Raw genomic sequence first — 15578 nt, forward strand, 5'->3', positions numbered from 1 at the left:
GGAGAATGCACCCGGGGAGAGGGCTAGAGAAACAAGACAGGCGGAGAGAGAGGGAATGCCTGGCCAGCAGCAAGTCGGAGCAGGTAGACTGAGGTCACAAGCTCGGTCTGGCAGGCACAAAGCTGCAGGGGGGAGGGGGGTGGGAAGGAGACTTGGCGAGGAAGGGGCAGAACTGTGTGAGGCCGTGGGGGAGGCAGATGTGGACGGGCCCCTTCAGGTTTCTGCTCTGCCCACCCAGGGGCCTTGGTGCCACAGTGGCCGTGTCCCCCACTCCACAGGGAGCTGCTTCCTGTGCCTGGTGGACGTGGTACCCGTGAAGAACGAGGATGGGGCTGTCATCATGTTTATCCTCAACTTCGAGGTGGTGATGGAGAAGGACATGGTGGGGTCCCCGGCTCATGACACCAATCACCGCGGGCCCCCCACCAGCTGGCTGGCCCCAGGTAAGTATAGCCACACTCGGACTGGTACAGGAATAACGAGCTCTCCCTTTTCTGGGGCCGTGAGGCTACCCAAGGCCACCGCCCTGCAGGAAGGAATGTGTGTGCGGGGTCCCTTCAGTGGTTACCGAGGACGTGGCCTGGTCTCATCTGGCTCAAAATGAACAGGCAGGGATGGAGTGACAGTGCCACAGGTCCTTGGGGCAAGATTGCACCTGGTGTCCTAGCTTTACCTGCTCAGGTTTCCACCGCAGCATCCTCTGGGCGTGGTCCTCTCTGCAGCCCAGGGTTAGGGCATTCACCCTTCCAGACATTCTGGCCCTTTGCTCATCAGAAGGCCCCGTCTCTCAGGGACCCAGATGTCTTTCTGGGGAACTTCTGCCCCTGGTCCTTGTTCCTGGACAGGACAGCTCCCTGGTGTGGCCTGGGCTAATTGAGGAGAGAATTTGAGGGAAATGCTCACCGTGGCTGGAGACATGGAACCCTCCCCTCATCTCCCTGTGACTCAGGCTCAGACTCCTTTCCTCCCCGCCGTGGCCTCTTTGGGTTTAAATCTCATTTGCCCTTTAGAGTCATGGCAAGGAGTCCACCCCGTGGTCTCTCAAGCTCTAACCTGGCAGTGTTAACGCTGGGGCCATCTGCAAGTTGGCGGGGTCTGGCAAGAAGGCCTGCGTCGCTGCCCGGTTTGGAGGCAGGCCCACCAGGCACCGAGCGGCCTCCAGCGAGTCACAGTGCATTATGCCTGCGTTTCCTGCCTCGCTAAGGGGAAATGTTGCCCGCAGTGCAGCCGCGTCACCCACGGTTTGAGTAGAGCCCACTGGGGTATTTGGCTCAAGAAATAGTTTATTATTTTCAGAGCCTCGGATAAGATCGGGTCCTAGAATTTTTTGAGATGAGTGGAAGTCGGGTGGAGGGGTGCCCACTGTCAGGCTCCCACTCCCCACCTTCCCCTTCTGTTTGGCAGGGGCTCCAGCTCCTGGGCCTGCCTGCTTCCGCCGCTCCTGTCCCCCAGCCAGACTGCTCCCTTCTCCCCACAGGTCGCGCCAAGACCTTCCGCCTGAAGCTGCCCGCCATGCTGGCTTTAACAGCCCGGGAGTCCTCGGGGCGGCCGGGTCGCACGGGCACTGGCGGCGCGGGGGCCGCGGGGGCCGTGGTGGTGGACGTGGACCTGGACCTGACGCCCGCGGCGCCCAGCAGCGAGTCGTTGGCCCTGGACGAGGTGCCGGCCATGGACAACCACGTGGCAGGGCTCCGGCCCACGGAGGAGCAACGCGCGCTGGTGGCCCCCAGCTCCCCGCCCTCCTGCAAGCCAGGCCCTCACCCATCGCCCCAGGCGCCCCAGGCGCCCCAGGCGCAGGGCCTCAACCCCGAGGCCTCGGGCTCCACCTGCAGCCTGGCCCGGACTCGCTCCCGGGAGAGCTGCGCCAGCGTGCGCCGCGCCTCCTCAGCCGACGACATCGAGGCCATGCGCGCCGGGGTGCTGCCCCCGCCCCCGCGCCACGCCAGCACCGGTGAGGGCACCTCCCCACCCGCCACCGGTGAGAGCATCTCCCCGCCACCGCCAGCCTGCCCAGTTCCAGGACCGTAGCTTCCTGGTCTCCACCTGTCCAGGGTGCTTGGGGGATGGAAACCCCATCGCGCCTGTTTAATCCCACTGAATGCCCATCCATCGCGGTTCATTCGCGCACGCTCAGAGCCTGCTGGGCCCATGAAGCTCCCTCCCGCTGGGGTCCTGGAGCAGGGGTGGCCTGGGGGAGTCTGAAGGGCAGGACAGCATCTGGGGCCCTGTCCCTACTTGGCCCTCTGGCGGGGTCTCAGTGCCCTAGAACAGAGCCCGAGGGAGGCTCCTCCTCCTCTGCCGTCTCCTAGTTGCTCACCGCGCGCTTCCCTTTAATGGGGAGGAGTCTGGCCTGTTTCTCCTCGACTCTGCCCCAGCTCTTGATCTGGCTTCCATGACACACTGACCCCCATGGCCTGGCTCCTGCAGGCCTGATCTCCACCACAGTGTCATGCCGGCCCCTGCCTGCCACCCACACCCCACTCTCCCCCAACCCCAGGACCATGCACCCCCTGCCTGCCACCCACACCCCACTTTCCCCCCACCCCAGGGCCATGCATCCCTGCCTGCCACCCTGACTCCGCTTTCCCCTCACCCCAGGGGCCATGCACCCCCTGCGCAGTGGCCTGCTTAATTCCACATCAGATTCGGACCTCGTGCGCTACCGCACCATTAGCAAGATCCCCCAAATCACCCTCAACTTTGTGGACCTCAAGGGCGACCCCTTCCTGGCTTCGCCCTCCAGCGACCGGGAGATCATAGCACCCAAGATAAAGGAGCGGACCCACAATGTCACGGAGAAGGTCACCCAGGTAGGTGCCCAGTCCCTGGCTCTCCCCTCAGCTTGCAGGAGCTCAGAAGGGGTGGTTGTGGGCTGTGGTTAAAGGTGGAGAGGAGGGGGCCACAGTGAGGACCTCTTGAGGGTGGGCAGACCTGCTGGCTAGGGGTGGGGGTGGGGGTTTCAGAGCTGGGGTGAGAGGACAGACAGTCTGGGAGGTCCTGGAGAAAGGGAGACTGAAGGGCAGGTGGCTTTGGGACAAGATGGGTACAGAGAACAGGTTGATGGGGCCCAGGGGGACAGTGCAGTTGAGGCTGGGTACCTGAGAGGGTCAGGGTGGGTGGGAGAAGGCAGCCACAGGGGCATGACAGGGTCTGCTCTTAGGGTGTCATGAGGGGAGTACTGAGGGGCAACGAACAGGAGGCTTTGATTAGAAGGGGCCTCAGGGGTCAAAGTTGGGGGTCCTGATTCTTCTGGGCCAAGGTTATGATCCAGGAGATGGTGGGGGCTGGTGCTAGGGGCCAGGGTGGCCTGGAAGTGCCCACCCCTGTTCCCAGCAAGGTCGGGAGGAGAGGGTATGGTGGTGGGTGTACAGATATGGAGTGACAAGTCCCTGACTCTGGGGGCTGTGCCCAGCACTGCCTGGTGGCAGGGCCAGCCTTGTCTCCTGCCCCTTCCCGGCAGCAAGATCGCCTGCATCACCCTCACTGCCCAGTCCATTCCAGATCCTTCCTCAAGTCCTGGCAGAGGGTGAGAAGCCTGGGACAGGGGGCTCCGGTCCCTTGCCCGCCATGCCTCAATCCCCGTGGCTGCCTCCTGCCCCTTCCACAGCAACTCCCCTAGTTGGCCCGCGTGAGAGCTGCCAGCACCGGCCTCCTCAGCCCTCCTCCTGGCCCTGCTCCCACTGCCTCTGGCTCTCTGGGTCCCTGCCAGGTCTCCAGCCCCTTGGCCTTGAGTCCAGAATGTTCCCCCACACCCAGGCCCCATATCTGGCTGCCTTTCCCTCTCCCCTCTGCCCCCTGGCTCTGTTGTTCCCACCTGGAGCCCTGTTCCTGGCCCTCAGCGTGCGCTTCTGTGTACTTGTGGTCTGTGCGTGTGCGTCTATGTGTCCGGTGTTCCTGGCTCTGCCGGTCTCTCCATCTCTGGCCGTCTGTCTGACTGGCTGGCTGGGTACTGGACTGGCGGGCGGGGGTGTTGGGGAGACCATTAATCTGTGGTGACAGGCCGGGCTGCTGGGGGAGGGGGAGGGGTGCGGGCTGCAGGAGCGGCTGCAGCAGGAGCCCAGAGCGGCTGCGGGGGAGGGGGCCGCTGGCCGGGCTGGCGGGGTGGGGGTGGGGACAGGGAGGAGGAGGGGCGGGCCCAGGAGCCGAGGTTCTGACCGCGGAGCCGCCACTGGGCTGGCGGCAGGAAGAGCGCAGCACCCTGGCAGCCGGGCCTGTACCAGGGGGCCATGCGCAGCCTGAGCCAGGCGGGCTGCTGTCCACGCTCGCTGCCAGGGTGACCCCAGCCCTGGGGCCCAGCCCCAGCAACCCTGGCTTCATTCCAGAGGCTGCCCTGGGAGCCAGGCCGCCAGTCTCTGGGGCGCAGCCTGGGCTGGGACTGCTGCTGGGGCGCAGGTGAGGCGCTGGCTGGGCTCTCGGGCCCCAGGGCAGGCAGGCTGGGGGGAGCCAAGTCCTCCATGGCGGCCTCCGCCAGGAAGGCGAGCGGGACTGGGGCTCTGCAGCCCAGGGCCCAGAAAGGCCGGGTGAGGCGGGCCGTGCGCATCTCCAGCCTGGTGGCCCAGGAGGTAGGTGACCCCCAGCCCCTCCCTCTCCCTTCCAGGCTGGGCACTGACTCAGGATGCAGCCCAGAGGAGCGACTCTGGCTCCAGGCCGGAGAGAGCTGCTGAGAAGCAGGACAGTTTGGGGAGCCAGAGGGTCCGCAGCCCTGCTCATCCCACTCCTGGCTCCAGGTCGCTCTTCCCCAGGCCTGCTGGGCCTGGAGGACAGTATTTTTCTTGCCGGGACTTTCCTCTCTGAGGGCCTCCATGGCCCACACGCTTCTAGCTCAAAATGCTCCGGGAGGGGAGGAAGAGTAGGAATCAAATGGGTGCCCAGAGAGGATGGCGGGAGACGGAGGAGAGGAGCCTGCCTCCCCCTCCCACCACACCTCCCGCAGTGGGCAGCGGCCAGGCCTGGCCTGGAAGCCATCGGGCTCCACTGCTCCTCTTCTCCACGTGCTGGGGGTGGGCCAGTGGTGGTGAGGGAGGCGCGGGCTGCCTCAGTGGTCCAGGCTTTGGGGCTGGAGTCTGAAGAGGGTGGGGTCAGAGGACAATGGATGCGGTGAGGGAGGCTGAACTGAGGCACCTGGCTCACCTGGGACAGCCTGAGCTGCCCCAGGTCCCCTAGGCTGATGACTCTGTAGGTACCTTCTGAGAGCCACCTTTCCATCCCATGTCAGAGAGACTGGAGCAAGCTGGGGAGGGCGGCAGAGGGGGTGTTGGAGGTGAGTCTGAGGATCCCACCGCTGCCACCACCACCTGGCAACACTCTCTGCCTTGGCTCATGTGCTCCTCCCAGCTCCGGGACAGGTATGGGGAGACTCCTTCCCACCCACAGGTGAGGATCCAGGATTTGGCTTAAGTGGGCTTCGGTGTTCTGTGGGTCAAAGGAGGTTACACACCCGGCCCAAGGCCACACAGTACACTGGTGGTTGCAGAGCTGGGCCTGGCTCCCGTGAGATGAAGTCTGCAGATCCAGGTCTTGTGTCCAGGCTTGCTCCTTGAGTGTGCGTGTGTGCGTTAGGGTGGTGGTGGTCCTGCTGTGGGCAGACCTCAGGGACCGGATCTCTGTTATCAGGCGTGGTTTTGGAGGACACCCATGGCGGGGGAGGGGAGGCAGTTACCTTATACTGTCCCTTGTCTGCAGGGGCCCTGGTCAGTTCCTTTTTCCCAATCCCCACCTGACCCTGGAAAGGCCACTGCCCCATGCTCTCTGCCTTAGGGAGCAGGCAGCTTGGGCTGAAGGCAGGGCAGAGTGAGGACCTGGAAGCCACACGCTCCCTCCCCTGCCCTAGGCCCCAGCTGCTCCTTCCACCCATCATGTGCCTTTGGAGCCCTGTGGCCAGCCCAGGGTGGACCAACCCCTAACTATTGCCTGTCTGAACTTCCAGTTACTTCTTCTAAGGCGATGTTCTCCAAACAGTCCCTTTGGTGAGGGGGGGCCCAGGGGATTCCCAGCTTGAATGTGAGTAGGACTCTTTGAGGCTCCACCCACCATGGCTCTCCCCAGCCCAGAGGCCTGAGGACAGAGTGGGGTGGGGATGGGGGGGAGGGACTCTGGCACTCAGTGCTACAGCAGCAGGGCCGGCAACCTTGGCTCTCAGGGTGGGCCAGGCCCGGAGAGCTTGGGGAGGGGCTCCTGGGTTGAGTCAAATGTCTGTGAGAGGATTCTCAGGGGCAGGGGGAGGCCATAGGGAGACGCACAGAGGCTCCTGGGACAGGGGGAAGCTGGCCTCAGCTCTTCCTAGTTTGGCTTGGGGAGAAAGCGTGGCGTGCCTACTGCGACCTGGTCTGGGTGGCCAGCTGCCTCTGCCTGATGTTGTGGGGCAGGATGTGAAGGTGAGCCTCTGCTGGCTGTCTGCGTCACTTCTGGACGTCTGCCCGTGTGCATGTCCCTCTGTGTACGTGTAGGCACGTCTCTGCTGGGTGAGGTCTTCTGCATGCCTTTGTAGGAGTGTGAGAGGGCTGCCCTGGGCCAGGCGAGAGGGGGCTGCAGGAGCAGGCGTGGGGTGTTTTAGTCTCTCTCCCCTGGGGCCAAGGGGCCTGAGTCTGGATGGCTGGTATCCTTGGGCCAGTGGCATGGACAGAGGCCGTGGTGTGTGTGTGGGTGTATGTGTGTGTGGGGCTGTTGGGGAGATGTGGGCAAGATCGAATGATGGGAGTCCCACCCCCAGGCAGGGGTCTGTGTTGCTGGTGGGAGCCATTCTGGGCGTTACTGCATGGTGCCCTGGACTTGGAGCCAGCTATGGGGAACTGGAGTGCCCAGATTGAGGGGTGGTTAGTGTCTGTGGCCACTTGGCTGAGGGGCGGGCATTCTGATCAAAACATTTTGGCCTCCCTCCTTACTCTGCTTGGCCTCTTGTCTGGAGGCTCCAAACAGAGATGTCACCTGCTCCCACCCTGGAGGTCCCATGGCCTGTCCTCGCCTCTCCCGACTCCAGTTGGACACCACCCCCTCACCGCCACCTTCCCTGCCTGTCCAGGTCCTGTCCCTGGGGGCGGACGTGCTGCCCGAGTACAAGCTGCAGGCGCCGCGCATCCACCGCTGGACCATCCTGCACTACAGCCCCTTCAAGGCCGTGTGGGACTGGCTCATCCTGCTGCTGGTCATCTACACGGCCGTCTTCACGCCCTACTCAGCCGCCTTCCTGCTGAAGGAGACGGAGGAGGGCCCGGTGGCCCCCGACTGCGGCTACGCCTGCCAGCCCCTGGCCGTGGTGGACCTCATTGTGGACATCATGTTCATCGTGGACATCCTCATCAACTTCCGGACCACCTACGTCAATGCCAACGAGGAGGTGGTCAGCCACCCGGGCCGCATCGCCGTCCACTACTTCAAGGGCTGGTTCCTCATTGACATGGTGGCCGCCATCCCCTTCGACCTGCTCATCTTTGGCTCTGGCTCGGAGGAGGTGGGTTGGTAGGGAGGCCGGGGGAGGGGAGGAGAGCAGAGGCCTCTGGAGGGTGTGGGAGAAGGGTGAGGAGGTGGTGGGGTGGAGGGGTGGCTAGAAAGAGGGCTGCAGGGGCCTGGAGGCCGCCCCAGCTGGCTCATGCCAGTCCCTGTCTACCCCAGCCACTCGCCAGGTGCAGAGGTCCAGAGGGGTGCTTTTTTCTCATTTGTCTATCCAAAGAGGCCACTTCTTCTAATTCACAGAAAAGTGCCCTGGACGCCAGTGGGACCTCTGGCCAGGCACTTAGGGTGGGTGCTGCACCTTTCCAAGCCTCAGTTTCCTCATTCTCACCATGGGGGCCATGAACCCTTTGTCCCAAAGCCAAGCCAAGATTAGCAGGACACAGTGCTGGGCTCAGTGGGAGGTGCTTCAATTATTAGGAGGAAGTTCTGGGAGGAAGTCTTTGGGGACCTTTCCTCTGATGTCCCCCGAGGGCTGCGGTGCTTCCACTTTCCATTGGCCCCACGTGGACTATCTCCTCCCACCCCAGCTCATCGGGCTGCTGAAGACGGCGCGGCTGCTGCGGCTGGTGCGCGTGGCCCGGAAGCTGGACCGCTACTCGGAGTACGGGGCAGCCGTGCTCTTCCTGCTCATGTGCACCTTCGCGCTCATCGCGCACTGGCTGGCCTGCATCTGGTACGCCATCGGCAACATGGAGCAGCCGCATATGGACTCCCGCATCGGCTGGCTGCACAACCTGGGTGACCAGATTGGCAAGCCCTACAACAGCAGCGGCCTGGGCGGCCCCTCCATCAAGGACAAGTACGTCACGGCCCTCTACTTCACCTTCAGCAGCCTCACCAGCGTGGGCTTTGGCAACGTCTCCCCCAACACCAACTCAGAGAAGATCTTCTCCATCTGCGTCATGCTCATCGGCTGTGAGTGTGCGCTGGGTGTGGGAAGAGCCCCAGGTGGAGGAAAGGGTAGATGCTGGAGGGGCCAACTAGGGCCCTGGGACTTGGAGACTCCAGGGCCACTATCATGGTGTGTTTGGGGGCTGGGACACTGGGGTAGGGGCACAGACAGAGCCCAAGGGCATGCAGGCCTGGGCTTCTGTGTTTGTGACTCTTGCGTGTACGCTCACATGCATGTGTCCTTGACTGGTGCAGGGGCGGGCAGGTTCCTTGGATGCTGACAGCCCCACTCACCCCCGCCCCCAGCCCTCATGTACGCCAGCATCTTTGGCAACGTGTCGGCCATCATCCAGCGGCTGTACTCGGGTACAGCCCGCTACCACACGCAGATGCTCCGGGTGCGTGAGTTCATCCGCTTCCACCAGATCCCCAACCCGCTGCGCCAGCGCCTTGAGGAGTACTTCCAGCACGCCTGGTCCTACACCAACGGCATCGACATGAACGCGGTGAGGCCCTGGCTTGTAGAAGGCTGGTTGGTTGGCTGAAGGGAGCGGCGGAGTGGCGGTGGGAACGCCTCTAGGTGCCGTAATCACACCTCACATCCTATGTTCAGGTGGTCACGGTTAGTGCTTAGAAAGCCCCTGAGAAGTGGTCACCCTCCTTTTGCCCTTGGAGCTCATTTACTGGGAGAGCTCTCACTTTGGGGCAGGCGGCGACCAGCTCTTGCATGAAGGCCATTATGGTTAATCCTTGCAACAGCCTTGCCCGGAACTGCTCTCCCACTGAACACATGAGCAAATGGGGGCCTCGGGCAATGAGGTGGGTCCCCAAGGGTGCCTAGCTAGAAAGAGTGGAGCTGGAATTGGCACCCACGACCTTCCCCCAAACTGGACCCTGATGCTCCTCCCTGGATCTCTGGGTGGGGGTGGGGCGGGGTTCCAGGGTGCCGCGCTGAGCTGGCCCTGCCCCCAGGTGCTGAAGGGCTTCCCGGAGTGCCTGCAGGCCGACATCTGCCTGCACCTGAACCGCTCGCTGCTGCAGCACTGCAAGCCCTTCCGTGGGGCCACCAAGGGCTGCCTGCGGGCCCTGGCCATGAAGTTCAAGACGACACATGCGCCACCAGGGGACACGCTGGTGCACGCGGGGGACCTGCTCACTGCCCTCTATTTCATCTCCCGGGGCTCCATCGAGATCTTGCGGGGTGACATCGTTGTGGCCATCCTGGGTACGGTGGGGACTGGGTGCTGGGCCGGAGTGTCGGCCAAGGCCTGGAGAGGTCTGAGCCCTTTGAGGACACAGGTGTGGGGTCTGTGGACCAGGGACTGCTAACAGGGACCTTGAGCTCCTTTAATTCACCCAAGCTCAGGCCCAAGGGGGCAGCAGCGAGGAGCCCCCCAGGGGGTAGGGGTGCTGAACTCTGAGGGTTCCCAGACTTGGTTTCCCTTCAGGAGCTCCCCACAGGCAGCGACCCCTGGCTTCCTTTTTTTTTTTTTTTTTTTTTAATATATTTTATTGATTTTTTACAGAGAGGAAGGGAGAGAGATAGAGAGTTAGAAACATCGATGAGAGAGGAACATCGATCAGCTGCCTCCTGCACATCTCCTACTGGGGATGTGCCCGCAACCCAGGTACATGCCCTTGACCGGAATCGAACCTGGGACCTTTCAGTCCGCAGGCCAACGCTCTATCCACTGAGCCAAACCGGTTTCGGCAACCCCTGGCTTCCTTAGAGTAGCAGCAAAGCCTGCTCCAAGGTGGGCAGTGGAGGGAGGTTATGCATCTGATTTTACTAAGGAAACGTTCTAAGTCTCTGCAGCCTCATGTTATACAACCAGGCCCAGCACAGTCTGCAAACAAAGGGAGTCCTGCCCCTCTTCCCCTCTCGCCCCTTCCTGGGCACCTGCCCCCCCGGGCGGTGTGCCTGGGCAGGGGACCTCCTGCCTTCTTCCTGTTCTTTCCTTGTCACCGAGGGCCACTTTAGATTTTTAGTTCACAAACACCCCCAAACAGAACCGAAACCAGTTTCTCTACACAACACTCAGCCTTACTAGGTATTTGCTGTGCGAAGCTATGCTGGCCTGTCTTTCAGTAAACAAAATGTGGGCCTCGAGTCCCTACTGTGTTCTGATCTGTAGTCTGAATAATGCTTATGAGGGTGCGATGACTGGCCAGGGGAGGTTTGGAACATGGGTTTCAGGGGGAGAAGTGGAGTAAGAATCTAAGGAAGCCTGGGTTGTGGGCACAGCGAGGCATCCAACTGGTCCTGCTGGCTGGTTCCTGGTGTTGCAAGGCCCAGAGCCGAGACAGGGAGAGCCGGACTCCTGCCTTCACCCCACCAGGCACTGCTGGGAGCTGAGGGAGGAGGGGGCTGGCTGGTAGGTCTCTGGCTCTGTGGGCGGGGGCTGGGTGTGGACAATGGGTGAGCATTCGGGAAGACAGGTGCTGCTGTCTGGCTGCTGCCCGGGGCTGAGTCCCCCTCTCCGTGGCCTCCAGGGAAGAACGACATTTTCGGAGAGCCTCTGAACCTCTACGCGAGGCCTGGCAAGTCCAACGGGGACGTGCGGGCCCTCACCTACTGCGACCTGCACAAGATCCATCGGGACGACCTGCTGGAGGTGCTGGACATGTACCCCGAGTTCTCCGACCACTTCTGGTCCAGCCTGGAGATCACATTCAACCTGCGAGACGTGAGTGGGCTGCCCCTGCAGGCTGCGCCCTGGGGGGCTGCCCTTAAGCTGCCTGCCCTCCTGGGCCTGCTTCCCTGCCTGTCAAATGGTACAGAGTCTGACCAGGATGTGAAAACCCCGCCTCCGCCCTTGTCCTGAGGCAGAGGTCAGGGCAGTGCCCTCCCCCCCCATCTCCGTTAATGAGGGGTTTGAGCCTGACCCCGGGCAGGGTGGGTGGCGTGGAAGGGCCCTGACACCTACCTTGGTTCCAGACCAACATGATCCCCGGCTCTCCCGGCAGCGCGGAGCTGGAGGGTGGCTTCAACCGGCAACGCAAGCGCAAGCTGTCTTTCCGCAGGCGCACCGACAAGGGTGAGGCGGGGGAGGGGCAGGCGGGTCCTGTTGAGGAGGGGACAGGGTGGAGGGAGGGAGGCGTGGGCAGGGTCCAGGCAGGCGGATGGAGGGCAGAGGGTGGGGTCCAGGTGACAAGGAGGAGGGCAGAGCTTGGGGTCCAGTAGTATGGCTCTGTCCTGTCTCCATGCCTCTACCTTCAGTGCTCCCTACTCCTCACCTTAACTGTCCAAACTTAGCCCGTCTTTTCAGGCCACTTGAACTGTCACCTCCTCCAGGAAGCCCTCTGCCCTCACAGCAGGGGCGCGCCTGAGCTTCTTTGGTCCTCCCAGGGCTGGTGTCTGGGTGGATGCTGCCTTGAACTGATGAGGGGACAAGAGACAGGACAAAGGAGAGCAAGGGGGCAGGACCTGGGCTGAGGGCCCGGGAACCCAGAGGGGCCCGTCCAGCGTTGCTGCTGCCCATCTTAGGCAGCCAGTGGCTGGAGAGGACCTGGGCCTGTTGCCAGGGGAAGACACCCCAGGGTGGCCTGTCACAGCCCTCTTCCGGGCCTGCTCTGGTTCCCTCTCCCCCCTTTCCTGCCTCTCCACTCTGATTTCCTCCATGCCTCCTGCCCTCTCTGAGGCCCGTTCTCTGTTTCTGACAGACCCGGAGCAGCCAGGGGAGGTGTCGGCCTTGGGGCCAGGCCGGGTGGGGGCAGCGCCTAGTGGCCGGGGCCGGCCAGGGGGGCCATGGGGGGAGAGCCCGTCCAGTGGCCCCTCCAGCCCTGAGAGCAGTGACGACGAAGGCCCAGGCCGCAGCTCCAGCCCCCTCCGCCTGGTGCCCTTCTCCAGCCCCAGGCCCCCTGGAGAGCTGCCGGGTGGGGAGCCCCTGACTGAGGACTGTGAGAAGAGCAGTGACACTTGTAACCCACTGTCAGGTAGGGCGAGGGCTGAGAGGGGAAGGGGGGGCATGGCGTCTCTCCTGGCCTCCCTCACCCAGCTTTCTGGCTCCAGGGGCCTTCTCAGGAGTGTCCAACATCTTCAGCTTCTGGGGGGACAGTCGGGGCCGCCAGTACCAGGAGCTGCCTCGATGCCCCGCCCCCACCCCCGCCCCAAGCCTCCTCAACATCCCTCTTTCCAGCCCCGGCCGGCGGTCCCGGGGTGACGTGGAGAGCAGGCTGGATGCCCTCCAGAGGCAGCTCAACAGGTGAGGGCAGCCCCTGGGGTCCAGTCGAGCGCCAGCTGTGTGTTGGGGGTCTGTGAGTTGTGTAGTGCAGGATATTGCAGTGTGATCTCTGGGTTCCTGGCTGTATTGTATGGAGACTGGAGAGTGTGCTCTGTCCAGGCCTGCCTGAGTGTCCCATTCAGAGCTGAGCCCATTCAGAGCTGAGCCAGGGGCTGACATACCTGGGGTTGACCAGCTGGCCCATCAAGAGTGTCTCAAAGTCACAGCTACTGATGTCTCCGCTTCCCCGAGACCCAGAGCATCCTCCTTCTTGCCCCAGGCTGGAGACCCGGCTCAGTGCAGACATGGCCACCATCCTGCAGCTGCTACAGAGGCAGATGACGCTGGTCCCGCCCACCTACAGTGCTGTGACCACCCCCGGCCCCGGCCCCACCTCTACCTGCCCCCTGCTGCCTGTCAGCCCCATCCCCACCCTCACCCAGTACTCCCTTTCTCAGGTGAGTTCCAAACCCCCTTCCGCCATGGCACCACAGCCCTGCCTTTTCTGAGCCAGTGCCACCCTAACCTGCTTTGCTGCCCTTTCTGCTTAGCCATGGGCCCCAGCCTCTCCCAGACTGTGCTCCTAAAGGAGGGCAGCCCCAGGAGCTGTGGGCACAGGTCAAAGCAGCAGAGCCCCCAAACCAAGGTCCCCAGGCAGCTGGGCAGAGGCACGAGCAGGCTGAGTGGTGTGGGCTCCCCTATGCCACTGGAGGGCCCGATCTGCTCATGATGCCTGTGTCGTGACCATAAGTGGTCTTCAGGGGATACTAATTGACCCCATGGCCTGGTAGTCAGTGCTGAGTGCCAGTGAGCCTTTGGGGACAAGGTCCCAGGTCTCTGGTGTGAAGGGCACCCCCAGACCTGACTGTTGGAGCCAGTGGCTGTCACACTGGCTGCCTTGCAGGGTTGTCCTGAGGGCTTTGGCTAGTTCCTAGGGTAGCTTTCTGGCCCCATTTTCCTCCTTCTGCTGGAGATGGGCCTCTGTTGCCCTTTGTCCTCTCCTGAACGGCCTCCTAACTGGATCTGCCCCTTCTTCTGGCATTTGACGCCCTCTCACCCCCGCTGCTGCCAGCTCCTGTTTTCAGACACAGGGCCCACGCCAGCAAATGTGCCAGTCTCCCTTCACAGCCTCCCCCCGCAGACCTCACACAGACTCGTCAGCACCCGAAAAACCCCTCTGCTGGCCCCTGTATGCTCCCCTGCCCTTCGCATTTGGTCCCCTGAGTTCTTTCTAGATTGGGAGAGAAGCAACCCTTGTTTCTCTTTCTGTCCCCAGCTTCTGTCCCCAACTCAGGGGCCCTTTTGTCCCTGGGGTTGGGTTTGGATTCAGCTGCCCCCGTTTCCTGGGGGAGTAGCTGTGGCCCTTGAGTTTCTCCCCTATCAGGGAAGCTCCCCACAACTCCAAGCTGCCCGGTTTGGCTCTTGCCCACTGACAGTACATTGATCTACCTCCATCCTCAGAGCCTCCCTTGTGGTCCTCGTCCCTGGGCGGCGCTGTCTGCCTTGGCCCTTCAACGTGTCCTCTCCAACCCCTTTCTGTCTTCCTGTTCTCTGCCCCCAGATTCTCCCGACCCTCTCCAAACTCTGACCTCCTCTCTACCCACATGACTGCATTTCCACTCCCTCCCCTTCTGAGGGCTCCTTGCCTCTTACACTCTCTGTTCTTTGCAGGTTTCCCAGTTCATGGTGTGTGAGGAGCTCCCCCCGGGGGGCCCAGAGCTCCCTCAAGATGGCCCTACTCGACGCCTCTCCCTGCCGGGCCAGCTGGGCGCCCTCACCTCCCAGCCCTTGCACAGACACGGCTCAGACCCAGGCAGTTAGTGGGGCGGCCCGGTGTGGACACGTGGCTCACCTCGGGTTCAGCACACGGCCTGGGCCCCTCCCCTCGGAGGCCCTGCCCAGGAGGCCCTGGCCACGAAGGGGAGAGGAACTCAAAGGGGAGAGGAACTCAAGGCACAGCCCCTCCCCAGCTCTTGGGACCATCTCCTCCTGCAGTGGGAGGGGGCAGGGGCGGGGCTGGGCAGTGGACGGGGGTCTGTGGTCCCCCCACTGCTCTGGGGGCAGTAGCTGGTCTAACTGCCTGGTGACACCTCGCCCTAGGCCTTAGGCACTCAAGGACTTTTCTGCTATTTACTGCTCTTATTGTTAAGGATAATAATTAAGGATCATATGAATAATTAATGAAGATGCTGATGACTATGAATAATAAATAATTATCCTGAATTGACTCCAGTGGTGCTGGGAGGGCGTGGCATCAGCATACAGTAGCCTGTGTTCACGTTCACATGTGTCCGTGCGTACCAGACTCTGCAGGAATGCATGTGCAGGGCCTGCGGGGGCTGCCTCGCTGAGAGTGGGGTGTGCGTGGTGGCAGGTATCCCTGGTGGCGGGTATCCCTGGGGCTGACACAGGTCACTGCCAGGGTTTCCTGCCTCTGTGGGGCCCTGGGTTCAGGAAAGCAAAGAACCACCTGAGCTGTTTGAATGTAGAGGCAGCCCTGATGGGATGCAGTCCTAATGGGATGTAGTCCTGATGGGATGTAGTCCTGATGGGAGGCAGTCCTGATGGGATGTAGTCCTGATGGGAGGCAGTCCTGATGGGATGTAGTCCTGATGGGAGGCAGTCCTGATGGGAAGCAGTCCTGATGGGAGGCAGTCCTGATGGGATGTAGTCTTGATGGGATGTAGTCCTGATGGGATGTAGTCCTGATGGGATATAGTCCTGATGGGATATAGTCCTGATGAGAGGCAGTCCTGATGGGATGTAGTCCTGATGGGATGTAGTCCTGATGGGAGGCAGTCCTGATGGGATGTAGTCCTGATGGGATGCAGTCCTGATGGGATGTAGTCCTGATGGGAGGAAGGCCCTGATGGGAGGTAGTCCTGATGGGATGCAGTCTTGATGGGATGTAGTCCTGATGGGAGGCAGTCCTGATGGGATGTAGTCCTGATGGGATGCAGTCCTGATGGGAAAATAGTCCTGATGGATGTAGTCCTGATGGGAGGCAGTCCTGAT

The 15578-nt window shown here is 62.3% G+C and overlaps 1 protein-coding gene across 1 annotated transcript; it reads left to right on the forward strand.

Moving 5' to 3' along the window:
- Positions 1-4094: 4094 nt before the first annotated feature.
- Positions 4095-14795, forward strand: KCNH2 (potassium voltage-gated channel subfamily H member 2). The gene is made up of 11 exons (XM_006101027.1): positions 4095-4562; positions 7019-7447; positions 7977-8364; positions 8647-8846; positions 9313-9565; positions 10834-11027; positions 11279-11378; positions 12004-12276; positions 12353-12545; positions 12844-13021; positions 14235-14795. Exons 1-11 carry the CDS (start codon positions 4455-4457, stop codon positions 14382-14384), a joined length of 2466 nt encoding a protein of 821 aa, XP_006101089.1. The 5' UTR covers positions 4095-4454; the 3' UTR covers positions 14385-14795.
- Positions 14796-15578: the final 783 nt, after the last annotated feature.

The sequence above is a fragment of the Myotis lucifugus genome, unplaced genomic scaffold, assembly GCF_000147115.1.
Source record: "Myotis lucifugus unplaced genomic scaffold, Myoluc2.0 scaffold_336, whole genome shotgun sequence".
Lineage (NCBI taxonomy): Eukaryota > Metazoa > Chordata > Mammalia > Chiroptera > Vespertilionidae > Myotis > Myotis lucifugus.

Coding starts and splice junctions, on each gene's coding strand:
- KCNH2 (XM_006101027.1), top strand. CDS start 4,455: ATGGCGGCCTCCGCCAGGAAGGCGAGCGGGACTGGGGCTCTGCAGCCC. Junction 9,566..10,833: donor CATCGTTGTGGCCATCCTGG/GTACGGTGGGGA, acceptor CGTGGCCTCCAG/GGAAGAACGACATTTTCGGA. Junction 11,028..11,278: donor TCACATTCAACCTGCGAGAC/GTGAGTGGGCTG, acceptor CCTTGGTTCCAG/ACCAACATGATCCCCGGCTC.